The sequence below is a fragment of the Melospiza melodia genome, chromosome 3 (genome assembly GCF_035770615.1).
Source record: "Melospiza melodia melodia isolate bMelMel2 chromosome 3, bMelMel2.pri, whole genome shotgun sequence".
Lineage (NCBI taxonomy): Eukaryota > Metazoa > Chordata > Aves > Passeriformes > Passerellidae > Melospiza > Melospiza melodia.
Window position 1 is genome coordinate 22,422,673 of NC_086196.1, and position 21,625 is coordinate 22,444,297.

Here is a 21,625-nt window from a genome sequence, read left to right on the forward strand (position 1 = left end):
GCAGCGCCCCGCAGCCGCCCGCGGGGGAGGCCAAGATGGCAGAGGCGTCGCCCCCCGCCCCGCTCTCGCCCCTGGACGTGGAGCTGGACCCCGAGTTCGAGCCGCAGAGCCGCCCCCGCTCCTGCACCTGGCCCCTGCAGAGGCCCGAGCTGCAGGCCAGCCCAGCCAAGCCCGCCGGCGAGTCGACCGCCGACGCCGCCTCCATGATCCCCGAGGAGGAGGACGACGAGGAGGAGGGGGGCGGCTCGGCCATGACCGTCGGCAGCGCGGCCCCCGCGGCCGGAGAAGCGGCGGCGGCGGCGGCGACCACCGTCGTGCCGGAGGAGGCGGCGCGGCTGCTGGCCCCGCTGCCCGGCGGCGGCCCGGAGGGACCGAGCCTCTCTCCGGGCGGAGCGGCGGCGGCGGCAGGCGGCGGGGGGCTGAGCGGGGGCCCGGCGGCGGCGCCGAGGAAGTGCTCGTCGCGGCGCAACGCGTGGGGCAACCTCTCCTACGCCGACCTCATCACCCGCGCCATCGAGAGCTCCCCGGAGAAGCGCCTCACTCTCTCCCAGATCTACGACTGGATGGTCCGCTGCGTGCCCTACTTCAAGGACAAGGGCGACAGCAACAGCTCGGCCGGGTGGAAGGTGAGGCGGGGTCCCGGGGCCGCGGCGCTCCCGCCGCGCCGCCCCGACCGACGGGCGGGCTGCCCCTGGAGGATGCGGCCGCGGAGCGGGGTGCTGGCGGCTCGCCCCGGCAGCAGCCCGCCGGGCGCTGGTGCTGGTCGTGCTGATGGTGGTCGTCCTGTCGGCTTTGGTTTTTTTTAAGAGAGAGATTATGGAAAGTTTTGTCTCTTTGCTGTTGCTGTGTACGGGCGGTGAGGGCTATTGACTCTGGGGGCAGAGTACACGCTGGAGCGGAGTTGAGTTTTGTGATGCACGAGCACATAAGCAGGGAAAGAGAGAGGAAGAGAGAGAAAGAAAAATGAAAAATATTTATAAAGTGTGTGGGTTTTGTTTTGCCTTTTTTTTTTTTTAAGTTATGGTAACAGCAGAGGTAACTCATGCTAGAAACGAGCAGAATTGCTTTTATGTATGGTCAGTCTGCGTCTCAAAGCTCAAATACAGAACGACTTTATTCTTTTTGTCAAGGAAACCCGCAGTTTTTTGCCCATGTGTTCCTCAAAAGCAGTAGAGGGAAATTCGGGTTTTTTCATTTCTTCATAAAGTTAATCAAAGCATGGAGTTATTGGCTGTTGAGCCCCTGGAATGCTTGGTTTGCGATTCCTGCCTTGCCAGTGTATGAGAGCACCGTCTACTGATAGCCCAGCATTTTCTGTCCAGCACTGCGACAGTGAGCAGCTAAGAGTACTACGGTTTTAATAAGTGAGGGGGAGAAAAAATTCTGGTTTTGTGGCTTGTTTACTCAGCGCGTGCAAAAGCACGTTGCAGGCAGGCAGAGTTTTACCCTCAAGAAAGAGTCTTATAAGGCCTACCAGGAGCCAGAACTGCACGTAAAGCACATTTGAAGTGATTTCCAGAGCTGCCTTTTTTTTTTTTTCTTCTCGTTTTCCTGTTCATCTGTCAGCGTCTGTTGGATGCCAAAATGTCACGTACTTGCAGCTGTACAGAAATGCAGGTGCTGCTTGACGGCGATACTGTTTGCAGAAGGAAATCCCGGCAAGGTTCAGTTGCTGCTGAGAGCCGATACTAGCGGCGTCTGACACTGAGTTTTTGTGTGCATGGCTGAAGGTGAATTTGCCAGCAAGTTCAATGCTTTTACAGAGAAATTAAATTTTGTAATTGAATCTATCCAGGTTGGATCAGGTGATAACTTTCAGTATACAAATTGGTCAGAAATACTGTACAGATTAAACATTTCTGGCAGTTTCTGTACTAGCAGCCCTGTCTTGTGTTTTGGTGCCTGAGTAGGACTTGCAGCTAGGAATTGAAGTGTGGCTGTATGATTTTTACCTTCCAAATGAAACACAGGAGAGGAAATATTTAGTTGACAGACTTGTCTCAGGCTTGGGAAAATACAAACACAAAGTTTATCTCTGGCATAGCTAGTTGAAGACAAGGCTTTTAAAACCACACATTCTATTTACAGCTTTTGTGTCTGTATTAGGTGTTGAATTTTGATCTGACTTTACAAGTGTGATGCAGAATGTGATAAAGGGTTACATCTTCCAATGACAGCCTGTGCCTTCATAAGTTGTTTGGTTCTGCACAGAAGCAGTGGCTTTAGATGTTAGCTGTGTTGACAAATCCAGCATTTTTATCTGGTACTTTGAATTTTCAGTAAATTCTCAGTATCTGATTCAAATGAAGATTTACCTAACAGTGAGGCTGGCACTGTTTTGAATTTGGTGGCAAAATTACTTTTCATTTTCGCAGAAGCAGAATCTGGGCCATAATATGAAAGTACTTGCATTGATTAGTATCCTTAATACCGTCACAATTTTTCTGACAATTTATACTGTTAATTTGATATTGATTCCTTTGCTAAGCAGCATTAACTGGTACTTGGAGCTAATTAAAATGTTAAAAACTTGGATCCCTTGAGATTCTTCTGTTATAATTTAGCTCAGAAGTTTCTCATAAGCCTTTGGGATGACCTTTCTCAGGAGATGCAGGCACACTGGTAGCAGCAAATTCTGTCTTTGATGATTGTGAGCTGTCTCTGAAGTTAGGGTAAGGCATTTGGTCACGTTAACGGTGGGTGCAGTTGTGTGTAGGTGGTAGGGGCATGCTGGAAGGGGCAAAGGGGAGGTCAGGAGCTAATAATAATAATTTGCCAGACATCTAAAACTGGAAAATGTAATTCCTTAGCAAGGCTAAGATTTCTTTTTCAAGTGCGTATATGTTCAGAAGAGGACTACTTCAGTTTCTTGGCTGGAGAGTAGCTTAATTTGTGCAGGGGCAACACTCTTACACGGGGACTCCATCTTAGTCTCCTGATGTTAAAATACATTATATCTTAATTATCATCTTTGTTTCCTTCACAGGTAATGAATACAACTCTTCAGGAACTAATGTCAGCTTTTCACATTAGACTTCTTCAGATCGCTAGTTACACCGAGACTTTAAATGAACAGAAGATAGTTCTGTGTTAGAAGGCTTTCATCTTAATTTAGAATATTTTTACACAGCTAAATTAATTGTTGAAGGCAGTAAGCCCATTTAACAATATTCTGCTCTGCCACTGAGTGGGAAAATTGTTATTTTAAACAAAGGGAAAAAGATCACTTGGTCTTATTACCTTATGTATTATTATATATGAAATATTAATACTGTTTCCAGTGAGATGTGCCAAACATCATAATCCGTAAACATAGCCAGGATTATTCTCCTCAAACAATTATTTTAAGAACTGTAAATTAAAGTTACAACTATCACTTTTTTTTTCTTCTTTTTTTATTTCCCTGGCTAGGGCATTAAAGCAGAAGTGAATCATTTCAGATGTGGTTAGGAAGGCATATCTTACGTTTCCGGTAATTCGGATAAGGTTTGCCCAACGCACCCCCCCCATCAATCTCCTTTGCTTCCCCCTCCCCCTGGCCCCGGTGGGACACTGGCTAAGCTAACAGTGCCTGAAGCTGACTGGGGCAGCAGTGTACGGTGCAGTGCTGCAGAGGTGCCGCGCTCCGACACTCCTGTGTGCCGCAGGCTGCCCCGGTTGGTACAATCCCACACACTTCCAGACCACTGGAGAGGGTTTCCATGCACATTCCGGTATTGGCTTCTGTCTTGAATACTTAGGGAAGGCCGGTATTTATGTTCGTCATCACCGGAGGGGGGAACAGATCCGAGGGTGAGCTGGTTTCACCCTTGTGAAATTCGCTGTGCCAGGTGACTGTTCCAGGTACTTCACAGAGCTCCTTGATGACTAGATCTTTCCTCATTCAGGTATCTGTTACCCAATCGAAGTCCTGCAGTCACAAAACTAATGTGCTGACTTAAAAACCAAGTTTTATCTTGCAGGTATTTAAGGTGAAGCACTCACTTCCCTCAGTAATCTTGAAATAAGAAACTGGAAAACCTTTCGTTCCATGTACATAGTAGAGATGCCCAGTTTCACTACAGTTTAAGTAATTCCGTACCTCTTCCCACAATGTTATTTTGTAATTTCTTGAGCACTATCTTGTGAAACAGTCTTTTCTACATGGAGAGTACACTAGGGGGACTATTTTCCTCTTTGTTAAGTGATATGGCAAGACTATGAATCTCATCCTATATACAGAGATACCAGCAGTTCCCAAATTTAAATGTAGCTGATTTGCTTTGAATTGTTTTTCATATCAGAAGCCTATTCTGTTTTCCACCTGTTGTATTCATCTTCCCCATAGAAGATAAACACTAGCTGCTGGGATATTTACTTTGAAGGGGAGGTTTTTGTAAACTTCGCAAATTTCTTACCATGTTTTATTGGCCAGTATGTACCAAAGGGCTGCAGTCCCTTTGGTGTACCAAATGCATGAGTCTCTTCTGTAATTACTGAGACTTGAAAAGGCTTGAGAAATTTGCCAGTGATGTAGACAGATGTCTAAATCTGTTAGCCAGATGCTGATATGCAAGATGTGTTGGACTCTTTTTATCATCTTCTTGCAAAGATGTGAGAAGGAAGTAACACCACTCTCTTTCTTCTTACTTCTCCTTCCTTGGACTGACACACAATGTCTTCATCAGGAGTGGCAACATAAAACTGGAGTCTGCGTCAGTTTCTTTTTTTCCTCTATTGACTTATAAACTTCTTTTTTATTTATTTTTGGGTTCTGTTTCCCAATTAGCTGCTAGCAGGAATATTTTTTTCAGCCTTCTGTTATTTTTTTAATATATTTTTGTGTTGCCTTATTCATTTGTACAGAAGGGTTTGAGTTACAAGCTGTAGCCTGATTATTTTAAGTTTTGACCTACCAAGGAGAGCATGGATTTAAGCACGTGAATGGATCCTTGGGACTTCACTGGGATTACTTGTGTGCTTAAACTTGCTGCTTAAGCATCTTACCTGATCAAAGCCTTACTATGTTGTGCTTTAACAAAATACTCAGAAACATTTGTAAGTGACTTTTGTGCTGAGCAGTGTAAGAGATGTGTGGTTCCAGCGGTTGAAACCACCAGATAACAAATGTCTTGCATCAAAGAGGAGTATACTGTAGTAGCACAGTAACAAATGACTTTTTAAACTTTCCAGCAGAAACCATATGTAGGTATTAGCACATATTGTTATTTCATACCTGTAATGTACATCAGAGATCTCACTTTTCCCCAGCTCATGCAGGCAGGTGACAGCTATTAGAGCAGTGAGAGAGAGACCAAGTAAATAGCTCTCCCAGAATCACTCTCATTGTTTGGTCCACAGTGTGACAGTGAGGAGCACCTCTGCTGAAGGATTTGTTAAATGCAGACAGAAACACATCACCTTGGTGAATGTGTTCAGCTGGTAAGAATCACAGGCTCTGATGAACTCAAATTTTGATGCGAATGGGAAACTTCCAATCAATGATGATGTAGTATTGCTGGATAGATATCACTGCCTGGTAGACCTGCATGATAAATGCTGGAATCGATGTCCCTCCATCATTCAGAGACAGAAGGTTACCTAAAACAGTCATGCAGCAATTGACATTGTCTGTAATAGATTGATTAGTGTCAATATTTGTACATATTTAAAATTTGCGCATATTTAAAATAGGAAGCTTGAGACTCAGAGGTTGGCTTCTCCTCTTACCTGTGTGTTTGAAAGTACGCAGTTAATGCCAGTAAAAATTAAATCACCTTATGGCAGCTATATCTGATGTATTGTACTGGCTTGAACAAACACTGTCTGAGACTGAGGCCAGGGAGGAGAAATGTCCTGGCACTGCTGCCCTGGGACATCCTGCCTCTGCTCGGTGTTGTCCTGGTGAAGCGAGCGGTGTCTTACTCTCGAGGCCATTTTGTATTCGGGTCATTTTGGTGGTGCTACACTACTTTGCTGTAATCCTGGGAGATTAGGGGAGGCTGGGCACGTGCTGGTGCATTTAGAAAGGCGAGTGATTAGGGTTAGCTGTGTGGTTTTGTGAAAGCTCTTTGTGCTGATGTGGACAAAGTAGCAGCCCAGAGTGGAAGGTAGGCAGCTCTGGGGCAGCCCCCCTGCACCCTCCCGCCATGGCTGGGTGGGTTTCAGCCAGCTCGCCTGGGGTGCGCGGGGTCAACAAGTGTGAAACCACCCCAGAAAACTACAGTGGGTGTGCTGGCTTCAGAGGGAGGCCGAAGGGATTGCCTTGGAGATAGGGAAAACTGAGGATAAGCAGCCAAAGCATTTCTCTAGGTGGCAGCCTCCTAAAGGTGCCCTGCTAGATTTTGGCAGCCAGCTATTTTGCATGGAAGTATGGAAAATCTTTTGTGAGGATTGTTTCTTATTTGCAATGCAATTAAACCCAGTCTTGGTGTAGTGGCGAATTGCCAAAGGAGAAACTGAAAGTGTTTCCTAATGCAAGTTGCTACTTAGACTAAAGTCTCTGCATGTTCTTGTTTCTCTCTCACTTTTTTCAGAAGCCTTACTTTACTACTCTGTCTGTCACAGAAAATGTGCCCAAGGGCAGCATTACAAAATGGCAATATTAGTTTGCTTTAGAGACAAGGAGCCCTCCTCTTTTGGAGGTACTCTGTCTGGAGAAATGCAAGCTGTGAGCATCCTCCCCGTTGCTGATCTGTTCCTCTTGCCATGGAAAACTGCTATTTTCAAATTGGCTCTGGAAAGGGGCACAGCTTGGCCAGGCCCTGGAACAGAAGGTGCGTTCAGGTCCTGCACACAGTGACAATCCCGATAAAGGCCTGGCCGATAGCAGCACTCAGGGAGTGCAGGGAATTTTTGATGTGGCTTTTCTTGGGACTGACAGTATGTGCGTAGCGCAGTGGTTCAGGAGCAAAATGAAGTGTTCGAGTAATGTGCATAGTCATGCAGTTTTCTGTACTGCTGGCTCAGCACACCATGAGTTAAGTGAAGATTATGCTTAACCTTTTATTTGCTCTTCTTTTTGTGCTTCTACAAACTTAGACTGTTCTGTTACAATTTCCTGAGCGTTGCCACACACCAAGCTTGGAAAATGAGGTGCGTTTAGCCAATTTATGGCCTGACATATGTTAATTAGCATTAATTACCTGCTTGAATAGTCCATTTAGCACTTATTATTAAAAAGTGGCTTGTTTACAGAAGGGGATTTTCCTTCAGAGTGAGATGTTTTGTTCTAACTTGCTTCAGGTGAAGTCAGGTTGGGGTATCCTGTGCTTCTCTGCATGACTGTACCAGTTTCCTGATGTTCTAGTTGTGCATGTGGGATACAGTTGTACCACTCATAGGCACCAACTCTTTACCCATGTGTATTTGGCATTTATTTGACAACAGTTTAGCTTCCCAAGCAAGCTAGCATGTTTCCAAGCATTTTCTGCTAGTGGTGGATACTGCTCTTGCTCATCTGGTTGAGGCAACAGAGAAAGAGCCGTGCTTCTCAGCCTGCCAGGAACTGCAGGGGCGTCTGGAGTCCTGTGGTGATGTGACCCCAGCACCTTTGGGGTGAAGGAGTAGGAAAAGCTCAGGTGTGCAAGGTGGAGAGGGTATGTAGGGGTTGCTGGGGCACACTGTGGTGCCTTGCAGGGAGGTCATCTGCTCTGTGTGGAGGAGGATGGTGGACCTTAGGGCTCCTGCAGCCATTGAGAACAGGACCCTGCTGGAGTGGAGCGTGATCTCCGACAACAGCAGGAGTCTTGCTGTATTCATCAACTACATTAGCCAAGTTATCTCCTGGGCAGTGTGTTGAGTCAAGGTTGTCACAGATCATTGGTCTAAAACCTGTGAGGGTAGTAAGAACCAGAGAGGACATGTTAGATTTCCAAATACCAATATTAAAAAAAAAAAAAAAAAAAAAAAAAATCTGTGCCTCAATTCCCCATATCCCAGTTTCTCATTCCTGTCTTTGGAGACTCCAGGGATGTTATGTCCTGCTTCACCTTCTCCATCCTTCCCACTTGTAACACCAGTGGGAGGGTTGCATGTTACACTTCTGTGGGAGGTAGAGGGCTGGCTTGTAGCTGGCAGTTTTGGCTGGGGATACAGCTAGGAGATGATTGGTCTACAGGACTGATGAAAAGCAAGGCCAGCACAGTGTGAGGAGTTGGGAACAACTGAGTGATTGCATCCATGCTCTGCCTCATCCCTGGGGTGGAATAGCAAGGGAGCTGCCTTCCAGCAGGGCTAGAGAAGAGCATTGCTTTCTGCCAGCGTGCAAAAAGCAGAGTTCTCCTGGTGGTGTGCTTGGCTGTGAAGTCCAGGAGGAGCCCCTCTTGCCCTGCAAAGCCAGAGTCCTTTCTTTGGGCCACCCACCTTGCACATTTGCTCAAGGATTGATATGCTTATAATGCTGTTTTGCCGGGAATTTGAGGGAGGTTGGGAATTAGTAGCATTGATGTGTTTTTAATAACTCTGTCTGTGTGTGTCCTACCTGGACTTTGCTTACAGGGCAATGTTCTGTATCTATATGCTGATACCTATTAAAAATCAAGGCTGTTTAAATACTTTTCAAATACCTTCTTAAGCTTTCACAGACAGAGAAATGCCCTTCTGTGGATTTGTACTAGTAAAGAAATGCCTTGTGAAAATTAGCTCTTATAACAGATTTGTGCTAACAAATTAAATGGATTGCTTGCTCTATCACAACATGCTGCATACTTTAGAGCTGAATTATGGAATGCTGGGTTCTCACATGAACATGTTTATTTGGCAGGGTATTATTTTGCTTTTCTTTATTATTTTTCCCCTGATGGTGAAGTTTCTACTCGCTGCATGTAAAGAGAGGTGTGAGGAGGGTGCATGCTGGTACAGAAGTGTAGAGGCAGCCCACGGACCATTGTTGGAGGAGCTGGTGGAGGAAGGACCACTTCGAAGCAAGGACAGCACTGTGTGGCACCGACAGCTTGTTGTCAGGGCCCCTGCAGTGGGTGCCCCCAGTTTTGGGGGTCAGGAGGCCGTGGGTGCAGGGCTGTGCCTGTGCAGCCCGGGGCTGCTGTACGCCCGGGTGCTGCCCTGGTCAGGTGCGCTTCCGTGGGTGACTCACTGGATCACGCCACTCCTGCGTCCCTTCACACACTGCCCCTGCCGGGCTCAAGGGTGGGTCCCTGCTGACGTCTCCACGCCAAAACCCAGTTGAGAGCTCTGGAATGAGGGCAGGAGGGAGGACTGCTGCCAAAGAAGCCATTTTCTTCCTTTGACAGCTACCTCTAAGGCTGCCTTCACACTGTGTCGGGCTGTGGGTCTGCCTGGGGTTCCTCACAAGCCAGCTCTCAGCCTTGCAGTGTCTTCAGGCCAGCCTGACTCCCCATCCCTGGCCTTCCAGTTCTTTGTCTCTCTCTAGGGAGCAGCGGAGGCCATGGCACTCCCGGGACTGTGATCAGTGGGTGGGACTCAGTCCTAGGAAAGAGTTTTCAGCAGGTTTGCTGGCTCCTGAGTCATGTGAGCAGAAAAGGGCGGGTCTGGCTGCTTGCCAGGACTTGAACAGGGAGGTAACATCTGCTTATCCCAGCCCTAGAGGAGTGGGAGACCACAGATAAGTCAGGAGACTGATGAGGACAGCGTGCTGTGGGAGGACAGATAGAGGAACACCCAAAAACATCAGGATGTGTCTGCTGGGGCTTCACTCTGTGTCATGGTGCCGCGACTGCTCAGCTGGGAGTGGGAACGAAGAAGCGTTGGCATGGATGTGGGTTTATGACCGTGCAGCGTTCATGGGTAGATGAAGTAAAGAGGGCAGGTCTGAGTCTCATCCCTGCTCAAGGCTGTGTCAAGGCAGGAGCACACATTTGCATTAGTGCTAGACAGACTCAAGCCAGCAGTGCCAAAAATCCTGGTTGCAGCTCAGCCTGAGCCCCGTGTGAGGACTGAGTATGACCAGGGAGCGTTAGTAACAGTGTCATACTTAAGTAAACCAAGCTTTGTTTAAAAATGTATTTATTACCTATCTAATACAAGCTGCTTTCCTAGTCTAGAGTCTGCTTTCCTCTCTGACTCTGGAGACCATTTGCCCTTATAACTTAGTGTTTTCTCATGCTATATCATGTTGGTTTCTATGCTTTTTTCCAAAATAGGTTGCAGAAGAATAAATGTATTATTCTAAAGAAATAATTTTAGGATATGGGCCGAACTCCAGGGCCATATTTGTTTTGTCTAGAATGTGGACTGAATTGTCTTGATATGTACTCACATAGCAGTTCTTTTAAATCCTGCTCTATCTAGGGTTTTTTCTCTCCACACTATCTCTTCAAACACCTATTGCAGTTCTCCAAAGACGCATTGTGACCAAGGTTAACTCCACTTTCTTACTTGAAATTTGCAGTGTAAACATACCTTTAAATGTGAGACTTAATCCAGATCAAAAGTTTCTGACTTTGTGTGAACCCCAGTCTTGTGTAAATATATTTGCTAATACTTCATGGAGGATTTATCAGTTTCATGTATTAAGTTCTAGATATGCTTTAGTAAATAAAATTTGGCATCTGACAAGTGAGAACAGTGCTCAAGAAAGAATGTCTTATTGTGAGTGTTTCACAAGCTCGCACATTATCACCACTTCTGCTGACTGGTTCTGTGCAGACAGCAGTGATGTGGTTTCCTGAAAGCCTATAACTTACTGTTTGTTCTGCACAACTGCTCTGAGCCTTGACTAATTTTCAGAGAATGTTTTTTTTCAGGAATTTGTACAAGAAGGTGATGCCAGTTCAAGTCGTGTCCTGAGATGCTTGTAAGCTGAGACATGTGGAGCTGCTGTCCCTGCTTTTGTGCAACATGATCTGTTGTGCCTGAGAGTTTCACTGTATGGGGGAACTCAAAACCGTTTGTGTGAGATGTCAGGTTTCAGGGTGAATGGTGCTTCTTTAAGTATGCATCAAGACCTACAATGGGAGGCTGCTGACCCTTCTATGCCTTTGTAGGACAAGAACCTTGGCACTGATAATGATGCTGCCACTGAGGAGCTGTAAAAACTCTGAAGCATTTTTTGAATTCGAAGCCTCAGCCGAGTATAAGTGGGCTAGATGTAAAATCTTCGATTTGCAAATGGCAGTCATGTCAGAGCTCTGCATGAATTGGGCCAGAGGTTTCCAGCCTAGTTTGTGCAGCAGCCAAAAGCTCTGACCTAGTATTATGTTCATCATGATGTTGACAGTGTGATTTTCACTTCCCATGGCATGTTGAGATTTATTTCTTGCCCCAGTAGCTCTTGCATCCTGATTCATGCATGGCAAAAATACTTCTGATTAAAATGTGCTAGAAGGTTTGCATGCTTGGGGTAGGAGAGAAATTTTTTATGAGGAACTGTACTATATAAAGCTATGGGGAGGGGAGCTGTGGTGCTTAGGAAGGTGTTTGAAAATCAGCAGTGAGGCCATTTTCCATACAAAGAAGAGGGGAAGTGTGTAGTCCATAAGGTAGTGGCATACGGGACTGGGAGGAGGAAGGATTCTCTGAGCTAGCAGTAGGGTGTAAATCAACCTGATGTATGTTCAGAGACATCTGATGTCTACTGGGCCTAGTGGGGTAGCTCAAAGCAGGTGGAAGAAGCATATTGTTTACCTAATTAGAAACATAAATAAAATCTTTCCAACGTTCTTCTAAATTAAAATGCATTTGAAGCATATGTTAGACTTCTCACATTCAGGAAAGATCTCTTAAAACCCCTCCGTTCCGTGGAGGCTGTTTCTAGCCCACTTTCTGCAGGGCTCTGCCAGGTAACAAGCGTTCTTGGTTTGGAGATGGAGTGGGATGTGCATTAGCAGCTGGAGAATGCTGGGGTTCTTCCTGAGTGTACCTGTACTCCTTTTTAATCAGAGGGAAAAGGCCTGCTGTTTGAGATGATAGACCAGGAAATTGGAATAACAAAAGAAAATTATCATTGTTGAAATACTTGAAGACAGGATTTCACCTTTGTATTTATTGAGGAGTCAGTGATGGTGGGAAGCAGGGCCTGGGCTGCAGTGCCGTCAGAGCAGCTTCGTATCTCCAGTGTATTTTAGACACCAAGGAGACAAAGATGATGCTAATTGCAAGAGAAACTACTTAACTGCTTTGTATTATGTGTGAAATGAAGGGGGAATAACGCTGATTGAATGACCTATTTTGACTTTCTCAGTATAATATGTTTAATGTTTTAGTCTTTTTCTGGACAGTGAATTATAATTTCATCAAATCCTGCTGGAAATTAATATGTTGCTGGGGAAAGTTATTTTATCCTCGCAGTTTCAACTGCAAAGTTACATCTTGCCACTTAACTCGGTGGCAGGAGTTTTCTCTTTCAGCTGGAAAGGGCTTTTGCCATGCAACACAGCGACAGTAGTACTTTTTGTTTTATACAAAATAGGGACCTGTCAGGAGGAATATAAAATAGGGCACTGAAGTAGTCCAATTTAGAAGGAGAAAGGGCATAAATCTCCACCTCTCTGATGACAGAAGGCCAAAGTACAGCAGAAATGTTTCCCTGCTTGTAAAATGCCAGATGCCAAATGTAAAATACCAGAGAGGTTGTGCTGTTAAAGGCACAGCTGTATCTAGCATCCTTACAAGTTTTTCAGCCTTATTTTCAATATGTAAGGGGGTTCTTAGACAATGAAGCAGCTCTGTTAGGGTCTTCTCAGCTTATTGTGCAATTACAGAAATTATTTGCTGTCTTGGACCAGTGTCAAGCAGAATAATACAGAATAAGTCCCAACTGAATGTGGGTGGTGAAAGGAGAAAAATAATTTCAAATAAAGAGGGGCATTATCAGCTGAGCAGCCAGTGTTGATCCTATGGTGCTGAAAAATGAAAGCAGGAAAAAGGCGCTTTCTTATGAAGAATGGAAATTTTCTGAAAAGTCTGCTCTGACCAGAGTTTGGTATTCTACTTAAACTTGCAGCAAATTAGCATTGGTGCAGCAGTGCTGTGAAGCACTGAGAGGGAGAACAGAAGTAGGAACTTCAAAAGTAGAAGCCTCCAGAACTTGAGAGAATCTTCAGATTCCTTGTCCATTTTGGACTACGTGACCTGTAGTGTCACTTGCAGCTGCTGAATCCAAGGGTATAAATAGTGAAAAGAACAGTGATTTGGCCAGGATAAAATGTTCATTTTGGGTTTTTCCAACAGCTGTGTTGGGACTTAACCCTGGCAAAAACTTCTCACGTGTCATTGCTGTTCAGGCTTGTAAGCATGTCAAATGACAATGTTCTCCAATTGAAAGTAAGAAAAGAGGGAAAAAGTAGTAAATTGAGAAATAGTGTGTATTTGGTATCTTCTCAGCCCGAAGGAAAAACACTGCTTGAATTGTATGATAGCAGTTGTTTGAGAAATTAAATATGGATTTCCTTCAATTGTAGTTGAATCATGACATCTTACTAAATTTATCCAGCTTTGAGTGCCTGCTTTCTGGTTTTACATTTTTGTTGGTGGCTGTTGGTTGTGTTTGGTTTAAAAAAAACCCAAAAAAACAACATTGTCACAGAGCTGATATTTTCCTTATTTTTTGCAGGAAATTGTATCAGGTATCAGACCACAAATTCTTCTAGGTAATTACAGACTTGTGGGGGTCAGCAGCTTTCTCCCTAGAAGTACCATGAGGCAGTGGGTGGATTTGAGCAATGCCAGTGATGGGCTCTCCTCATTTTCTAGGAGCTGCCAGGGAGATTTTGCATGGTATGACCACAAACTGTAGATCACTGGAGTATCTCTGTGGATAGTTCTCACTATCTTCTGCTTGGCCCTTCACTGTTCAGTGAAGGGCCAAGCAGAAGAACTAAATATGAGCATTCTTTATTTATCCAAAAATCTGCACAGAAAAAAAGTATCAATATAAAAGTCAAGTGCTTGGGAAGTACAAAATGTCAGAAATGAAGCTTCCTCTAGCACTTGAAATTACTTCTCATGCCGACTGTGATGCTGTTATTAGTAAGGAGCTCACAGGCTCCATCCATCCACCCCCGCTCTCCTTGGTGGGCTGGATCCTTCAAGGGGTGCTCAGTGTTTCAGCTCGTCCCCTGTGCTCTCTGTGTGGGCCCTGTGCCATGGCTGTTGCACTTGGCTCTGAGTAAAGAAATACGCCCTTCTGGGTGTGCTTGTCTGTGCCTTTTGCCTCCTCAGTATCCATAGGCTTCCCTGATGAGCCCTGTCCCAGCACCAGATATTCTCCCCTCCCCAAGCTCCTTACTATGTTCTCTCATCCCAGTCTCTTTCTCGTGTGATTCCCTGTCTTGCTCCAAGCATTCCTCCCTCCTTTTCCTGTGACCTTCCCCACCTCTGCCCACCACCACTAGTTTTCGTATCTGTTCTGCTTGTCCCTCTTGTCTGTTTTTTTTTCCCCAGCTCCCCATTCGACATTTCCCCCCTGCCCCAGGACTGTGTATTTCCTGTGTCTTGCTTGCCTATCCTAGACCACTTATTCTGTTCCTAATCCCAGTTTCAGTTCAGGTTTGTAAAGTTATTAGTGCTGAGGAACAAGCCGGGTTTTGTAGTAGGAAGTGTTGGACAATACAAGGTGTAGGTGGGGCTCACAGCACCACCTATAATTTAGAACACTGTTTATATTTTTAACTGATCCACCCTTAGGTAAGCAGTCCTAGTACTGTCAGTGTGCAAATCCTTAGTCATTGGGATAATCCTGTTTCTTCTGCCAGTACTGGGTACTGAGAGGTTGCTCATTTGTGTAAGAGATGGAGGGTTCTGTCTCAGAGAGACTTGGGTGTCTTCTCTGTGGCCTGACCTAGACACCAAACAGCATCTGAGATTCTGCAATTCATGGGGCTACTGAGCTGTCCCTAAAGTATTTAATGGTATAGGTAGTAATTGCTCTTATTTCCATGGTGTGACGGGCTGTTCCTTTTTCCTTCCTCATCTGTGAAAAGAGAGGAGACATTTGAGTACCTCACTAAAAATAGAAAAGATGGAAGGCATAGAAGTGCATGAAAGTGTACAGTCCATAGTCATAGCATATTCTGTGTCCTCCAGTAAGGACCCTCTGACTTGATGAATAGATTTAGACTTGAAAATATAATGATACAGCTGACCTTTTCTGATATTGCTTCATGGTTTCTTGTACCTTCTGCCTGTGATGCTGACTTCATGCCTGGTCTTCAGTGGTTCTGGTAAAATGCTTTCACATCTAGAGAAGCTGATGGCAGTGGTTTTGTTATCAGAATTAGATTGAGAAACTCATACTGAATTGTGGTGCTCGCTAGACCAAGTCATTTATTGGTATGAATAACCCTGTGTTGACCTGTTAAAGAGCTTGGGCATAGAGTGTGTCATCCATGAGACTCTTGTTCCTTCATGATAGAAGTTCAAAACTTTAATCAGGTTAACAGGGTGTCCTGTCCTCTTTCCATTGCAATAAAGTGTGTGCAAACACACATTGCAACAAATAGTGCAAAGGCAAATCTAGCACGCCCTGCTTTTTCTCCTGCAGTTTGTTCTCTGCCACTGCTCCCCGAGCCACTCTGGCAGGGTGGTTGGCTGAGGGGTTTACTTGTGGTAGCTGATGCCTTTCAGGTGCAGTGCTTCATTTTCCCAGGCTATAGATAATGGCTGTTTAGACACAGCTCTCTAGGTCACGATGTATGGGGATTTTCTGATGGTTGTGGTGACCTTGGGGGGAGAATTAGAGTGGATGTAATGTTCCCAAGGACTGGAGACGCCTGTGCCATTGCACTGGTGCACATTGCTGAATCAATTACTAGCATTGGTAGGATTTTGCTTTAGGGGAGCCTCACAGCTATATCACAGTCTTGTTATTAGTAGCATATTGTTAATATGTTTTAATGCAGAGCCAAATATTTGCAGGGAGAAGGAACCTCAGTAGTTGGTTTCTGTGAAGTATTTTACCTAAATGCAGCACTGTTGCAGTGCATACTCCAGCATTCTTTCTCACTTTAGTTTTTAGGAAATTTTTATTAGCTCCTGTGTGGAAATAAATTTGGTATAAAACCGTCATCCTCAGGTGAGGAATTGCAGCATGGTGTCCCTACGTCTTCCAAAGCCATTGATGACAACTAAAACTCTCAGCATGAAGATTTTCTAACTTATTTTGTTATGTGTGTCACTCTGGTGACTCAGTCTACTGAGACATAGGCTCTTGGTGAGCTTTTGCAGAAAGCCTTCCCAACAAACCTGTGCAGCCCTTGAACTAAATCCATATCACCAGCCTCTCCTGCACCCATTGCTATAAGTTTACTGTTTGTAATTGATTGTCAGAGTGTTGCATTTAATTCAGGGGCTGGTAGAGTTTTCCTCGAAATGCCTGTGTAGTGTTAAGCCAGTTAGAAGTTACAAATGTAAATATGTTTACAGAGAAAAGAGGAATGCATGAAAGCTGGCATTGCCTAAACAGCCAAAAGCAGTGTGATTTTATGCTAGAGGGACACTGGAAATGTAGGTTACTGGAGTGTGCTTCCAGAAGTAAATCCCAACCAGAAGCACTTGCAGTCCCTGCCTTCAAATGCACTGCCCATGTGCTGGAGCTGCTGAGGCACCATGGGGGAGAGGGCTCAGGAGTCCGTGGGCATCCTTGTGGAATTTTGTAGGGAAGCTTGAAATGCCAGAGGGAAGCGTCAGCTGTGTCTGAAGGGCTCCCTGTTTGAGATTTTCCCAGGCAGGAGCAGCACAGCTGGCAGTGAAGTGACGCCTGACGCCGGTGTTTCATAACTGAAAGTTCAGCATTTTTCACAAGCTGTCTTCTTTGGGGTTGTGAGCGCGGGCACACGCACACCCCTCGCACACCCCCCGCACGCCCCCCCAGCACATTGTTTACTTCCTCTCTAAGTTCTGGGACATTCAGTACTAAGGAGCATGATACGCTTGCATAAACACCCCAGCCAGATTTATCTCTCAAGCCTATCTTTCCTTTCCCGTCTTGGAAAGTGATTAATCTGCAGCACACATTTTGTTCTTTGATTGCAGGGCATTATTCTGTAATCATTTACAGTTTTGCAGAGCTCTGGCTTGATGGAGCATTTCTGTCATGTAGCCCCTGCTGTTGGCTGAAGCTTTAGCTGTGTAATGCCGGGGGAGCATTACCTTGTGTCTCTGTGTCATGTTACAACTGTTTTCTATTTACATTGCCTGGTTTCTGCCCATTCAGAAACATTCAAATGTACACATTTAAAGTGCAGATAAGTGTCTGCAGCAGCACATGCTGAGGACTGAGGTTTAGGAACAGCGTCAGTACTGCACTGTGCTGGCTGCCAGCTGAGGTTTTCCTTTGCCTTTGTGGAGAGTGGAGAAGTTTAAGTAACTTTTGTTTTTCATGCTGCTTGTCATCTATTGAGCCTGCACTAGTTAGAAGTGGGCAATTTATGTAGATACAAGAATTGTACATATTTCTTAGTGTCTGTGGAAAACAAGGAAGTGAAGAGATTGAAGTTGAATCAAAAATCTGTCCTGTCTGTACTGCAGTGAGGCTTCTCCATGTGCCCATTGTGTATTTTGTTTGTTTGCTAGTGTGCAAGGAAAGAAGATGGAAGAGGTAACAATCTTGAATTAGCGTGATGTGAATTTGAGATAAGGCTGTTGAGCAGAGTTTTGTTTGATGCAACTCTCCATGCTGTAAGCCTCTTGTTTCAGTAGAAAGATGTGAAAAGTAGGTAGAAAAAATTCAAAGAAAACAACGTTACTTTGGGTTCTGACATTGTGGTAATTCTCTTTTTTTGCAATGTATGTGCACCTTTCTGGCCTACAAAGGCCCTGAAATGGATAGGCCTGGTCTAGTCACCCGTGCCAATGAGTATCTTTTTCCAAAATCTCTCAGAAATCTGGCCCACAGCACATCAGATAAAGCATTTTTCTGTCACTTTATGGCAAACCAAAGCCCTGTAGTTACAAGACAGAGACCAGAACAGCGATGTATTGCATGCAGATACCAGGAAAAGCTGAAGGCCTTGCAGGTGCAGCATGTCTGTTAAATGAAATATCCAAACGATCCCATTGAGATCCCAGGAAAAGTTTTGTGTATTTTGCTGCTGAGAGGTCAGGACAAAAAAAAAATAATCTTCCAACAGCCTTCCTTGTCAGTCTGATTTTGAGGGCAGGACAAAGAAGAGGATTTTCTCTGACTGCAAATCCAGCAGTTGTTTTAAATGGGCAGGTGTCAAGAAGAGTACCCTCCTCTGCCTTGGGGATCTGGACCAGGGAGAGCAGCTGCTTCACTCCTCCAGCAATGGGCTGGGAGTAGGAAGAAGAGGAATCACAGACCAGTAATATCATGGTATTTTAGTTTAAACTCCTGTCCCCTGATTTCTGATGCATAGGGGTGTCTTGAACATCTAGTCACAAATGTCCTTTTCCCATCCTAGAAATGTAAATGCCTGAATTCTAAATAAAAGGGAACTTAAAAGCAAGGAGAAGGAGAGCTAGGGATCTTTGGAAGCAGCAGCTGTTTAGGGAAGCTACCAAATTGTGTAAGGGAAGGACAGATTCAGTGTGTGTGCACGTATGAAGGTATCCAACTGCTTGGGTTGTGCTAAAACCCGGGATTAAGGTTCAGTTGGTGCAGCCAGCTTTAGACACTGGTAAGTGAGGGGAGGTGACTCCAAGCAGGAGGCAGAATGGAGTGCAGTGCTGCTGAAGTGCAGCCTGGCAGCACTAGTGCTGTGCCCTTCTGGCATGGCTTGCAGGCCCAGCTTCTGGACCACTGGGAGCTTCCTCTTACTGCACTTGGATATGTTCCACCGGGTCATGCAGTCAGGGTTCAGCTTTGCTCACCCCAAATCCCTTATCACCTCAAAATGATTTGTAACAGTTGTATTTGTTTGTCTTTAACAGCGGGAGATGAACCCCTTTAATCTCTGTTGTTTATGTTACTGTTTATACAGAGTACAGCTGCCCACAGAAAGATTCCTGGGACATACTGGGTTCAGTACAAAGGAGCTTCACACTGAAAACTTGAGGCCCCATTCCATAAGGCAGAAAGGAGCCTCTGCCTCAGTGTGGGTTAATTATTTAATAGTTGGCTGAGTAGGCAGGATGATCATGGACAAGGAATGAGACTGGTCAACTGTGTCCAGCCTAATATTTCATGGAGTAGGATGGGTTTTGCTTGGCCCTCCAGAAGCACCAGAGCTAATGTCATGCTGAAGTTACGAATCGTGTAAAAGCTTGGGGAGGTAAAGAAGCTTTGGATTTCAACACGTTCAGTTATGGAAGAATACATGCACTGAAAGCAAGGTCCTCTTGAGTGGAACACATGCCTCTAAGGAAGGGTTTGGATAAGAACCAGGTGCTGAGAACATCTGTTGGAGCACCCCAACCACTCACAGAGCTTCTCCTTGGAGCTCAGTAAAACTTAGTCTGCTCCTGTGTACAGCCTCCTCCGCACTGTAACTGTGGCGCTGACGCTTTACCTCCCCTCTTGCCTGGTGCAAGGGTGGGTGAAAACAAGGTGTGTTTGCTTTTCCAATCCGTATGGGTGAGTTTAGAAGGTGATGCTGTAGGTATCAGTGCAAAGAGGCCATCTTCCAGATGCAGAGGAGCCACTGGCTCTTTTTCTTGCATTGCATCGCAGAGAACCCCTGAACCATGGAAGTGTCCCATAAGGGTGGAAAAGTGTGCTAAATTGCATGCCACCATTTTATCCTATTTCAGTGCAACTGAAAAGCATGTGTGGTGTTCTTTACCCAAGAAATTTGTCTTTAGACAGACTAAGCTCCACCATTGCCAAGTGCTGCTGTTGTGCACCTGCACAATTTTTGACAGCGATGGCTGCAGTTGGGGCAGATCTTTAGAGAGAACTCGGGCTGTGCTAGCCCTAGTAACATACGTAACAAACCCAGCAGAGACTGGAAAGGGGAGTGGTGGTACCTGAGGAACCACCAGATGACAGGCAGCTCCTCTCCACCACCAGCCCCTGGCTAATTGCTGACTTTCAGTCCTTTCTTTTCCCTAAACTGTGAGGCATCGGAGAAAAGCCCTGCTTATAGGTCACCCACAAGGGAAACTGGACACTAAATTCTAAACTTCTAACCAGGCTAACATTTTACTTCTTCATTTCATGCTAGAGGCTAGTTCTGGTCTTGAAAGCACCTCCTGTGCAATGTAAAACAGGGCCCAGGGAAAGGAAATGAAATCAGAAATGGAGAAAAGTTATTTTAATCATAAATAGCTGTGGTAGGAAGGTAGATGTTTGTATGTGCAATAGTACAGTACCTACTGTGTGTATTTTAGGAGAACCTGAGAATAGCAGCTGTGCTGAAATACTTGGCAGTGAAGTCAAATATAGTTTAGGTTAAAAAAAAAAAAAAAAAGAGGCTGGGGAGGGTGGATTTGCAGCGTGAAGCCTGTCGGTGCTATCTCTGCTGCGTGGCACAGAACAGCCTGTCACTCTGGCACTTGTTTGTGGACACACAGTTCCCGAAACGGGATCCGTCCCGCTCCTATCAGTGTGGTATTGTGCCTGGGTGAATGCCCCCCACCTCCCAAACTTCCCCAAGAGCCACAGTCAGATGGATGACAGCTTTGTTGCTCCAAAGGCTGCCTTTTCTCAAGTGTTGCTGGTTTTGCAGCCAGTGGACCTGTTGAGCTTTAAATCTATACAGCTCAGAAGAACTAAAGCTGCAGGCACTAAATCTGGAGCTCTTGCTAATGTGCCAAGGTCAAAAGGATCAAAACCTAAATTAAACTTGTCCCTGAAATTTGGCTGTGAATCACAAATTCAGGAAGTTGTACATGAAAATCGGTCTGGGCACTATTTCTTCCTTAAGAATCCTTTAGCTAAAAATAATGTATGGCGCTATAGTTATAAATAATACGGGCTTTTTTTTTTCTTCCCCTGTCTAATTAAATTGTTACTCTTGCCACAACGAAAGGAAAGGGAAAAGATAATAACATGAATCTGGTTGAACAAGTACGTAGCTTGCAGGTTTCAGCTAGAGTGTTTGCAGCTGCAGACGATGCTGAACTCTATGCTCATGCGTTTAATTGTCAAAATGAAAAGAGGATGCTCTGGAGGGATCAGCAGTGTTTTCCATGTGTCCATCGTTTGGGAACCCTTTTGAAAGTTCACACAAAGTGGGTTTTTCCTGTACTGTCAAAATACAGAAAAAAAGGAATTTTTATTTTATGGTGATGGGGTTTTCTTTGGTGTTTTTTTATTTTTTGCTAGTAACCGAGTGGATTTTGTAAAATTGTGGTTGAACTATATGGTAGGGTGTTTTGATGGACTATGGTGTCCTACTTAAATGACAAATAGTGGCTACAGACATCTCTGCCATTATACAGTGTGACACTTGGGCAGGTTTGCTGTGGGTAAGTAGTGGATAAAGCTGGATAAATGAACTTTTCTGCATATTAGTTATGGCATTGAGGTGCTCTTTGAAAGCCATGTGGGCAATCTGGCCGTGGCCTCCTGCCTGCTGAACAGTGGTGAAGGCCGGCAGCCTGGTGAGAGTACTTACCATACCTACTGCTGGTGCTGTGTTCACTCCAGGAAAGTTTTGTGTATCTTGCTGCTGAGATTTGCCAGTGACTTCTGGGGCCTTTTAGCAGTGTTCAGGTTTGTGGTGGATTGTAGAGGTTATTGGAGAGACTAACTCACTTGCTTCAGGGAGGGCAATGATAATGGCCAGTGAAAGCAAGTAATCCCAGGAGCCTACGGGACAACGAC

At 45.1% G+C, this 21,625-nt stretch overlaps 1 protein-coding gene across 1 annotated transcript in view; it reads left to right on the forward strand.

Moving 5' to 3' along the window:
• Positions 1–21,625, forward strand: part of FOXO3 (forkhead box O3) — an 87,418-nt gene continuing 65,793 nt past the window's right edge. The window contains exon 1 of the mRNA XM_063150976.1: positions 1–626. Coding sequence (XP_063007046.1) covers positions 36–626 — 591 coding nt within the window. The 5' untranslated portion in view covers positions 1–35. The remainder of the gene's footprint in view (positions 627–21,625) is intronic.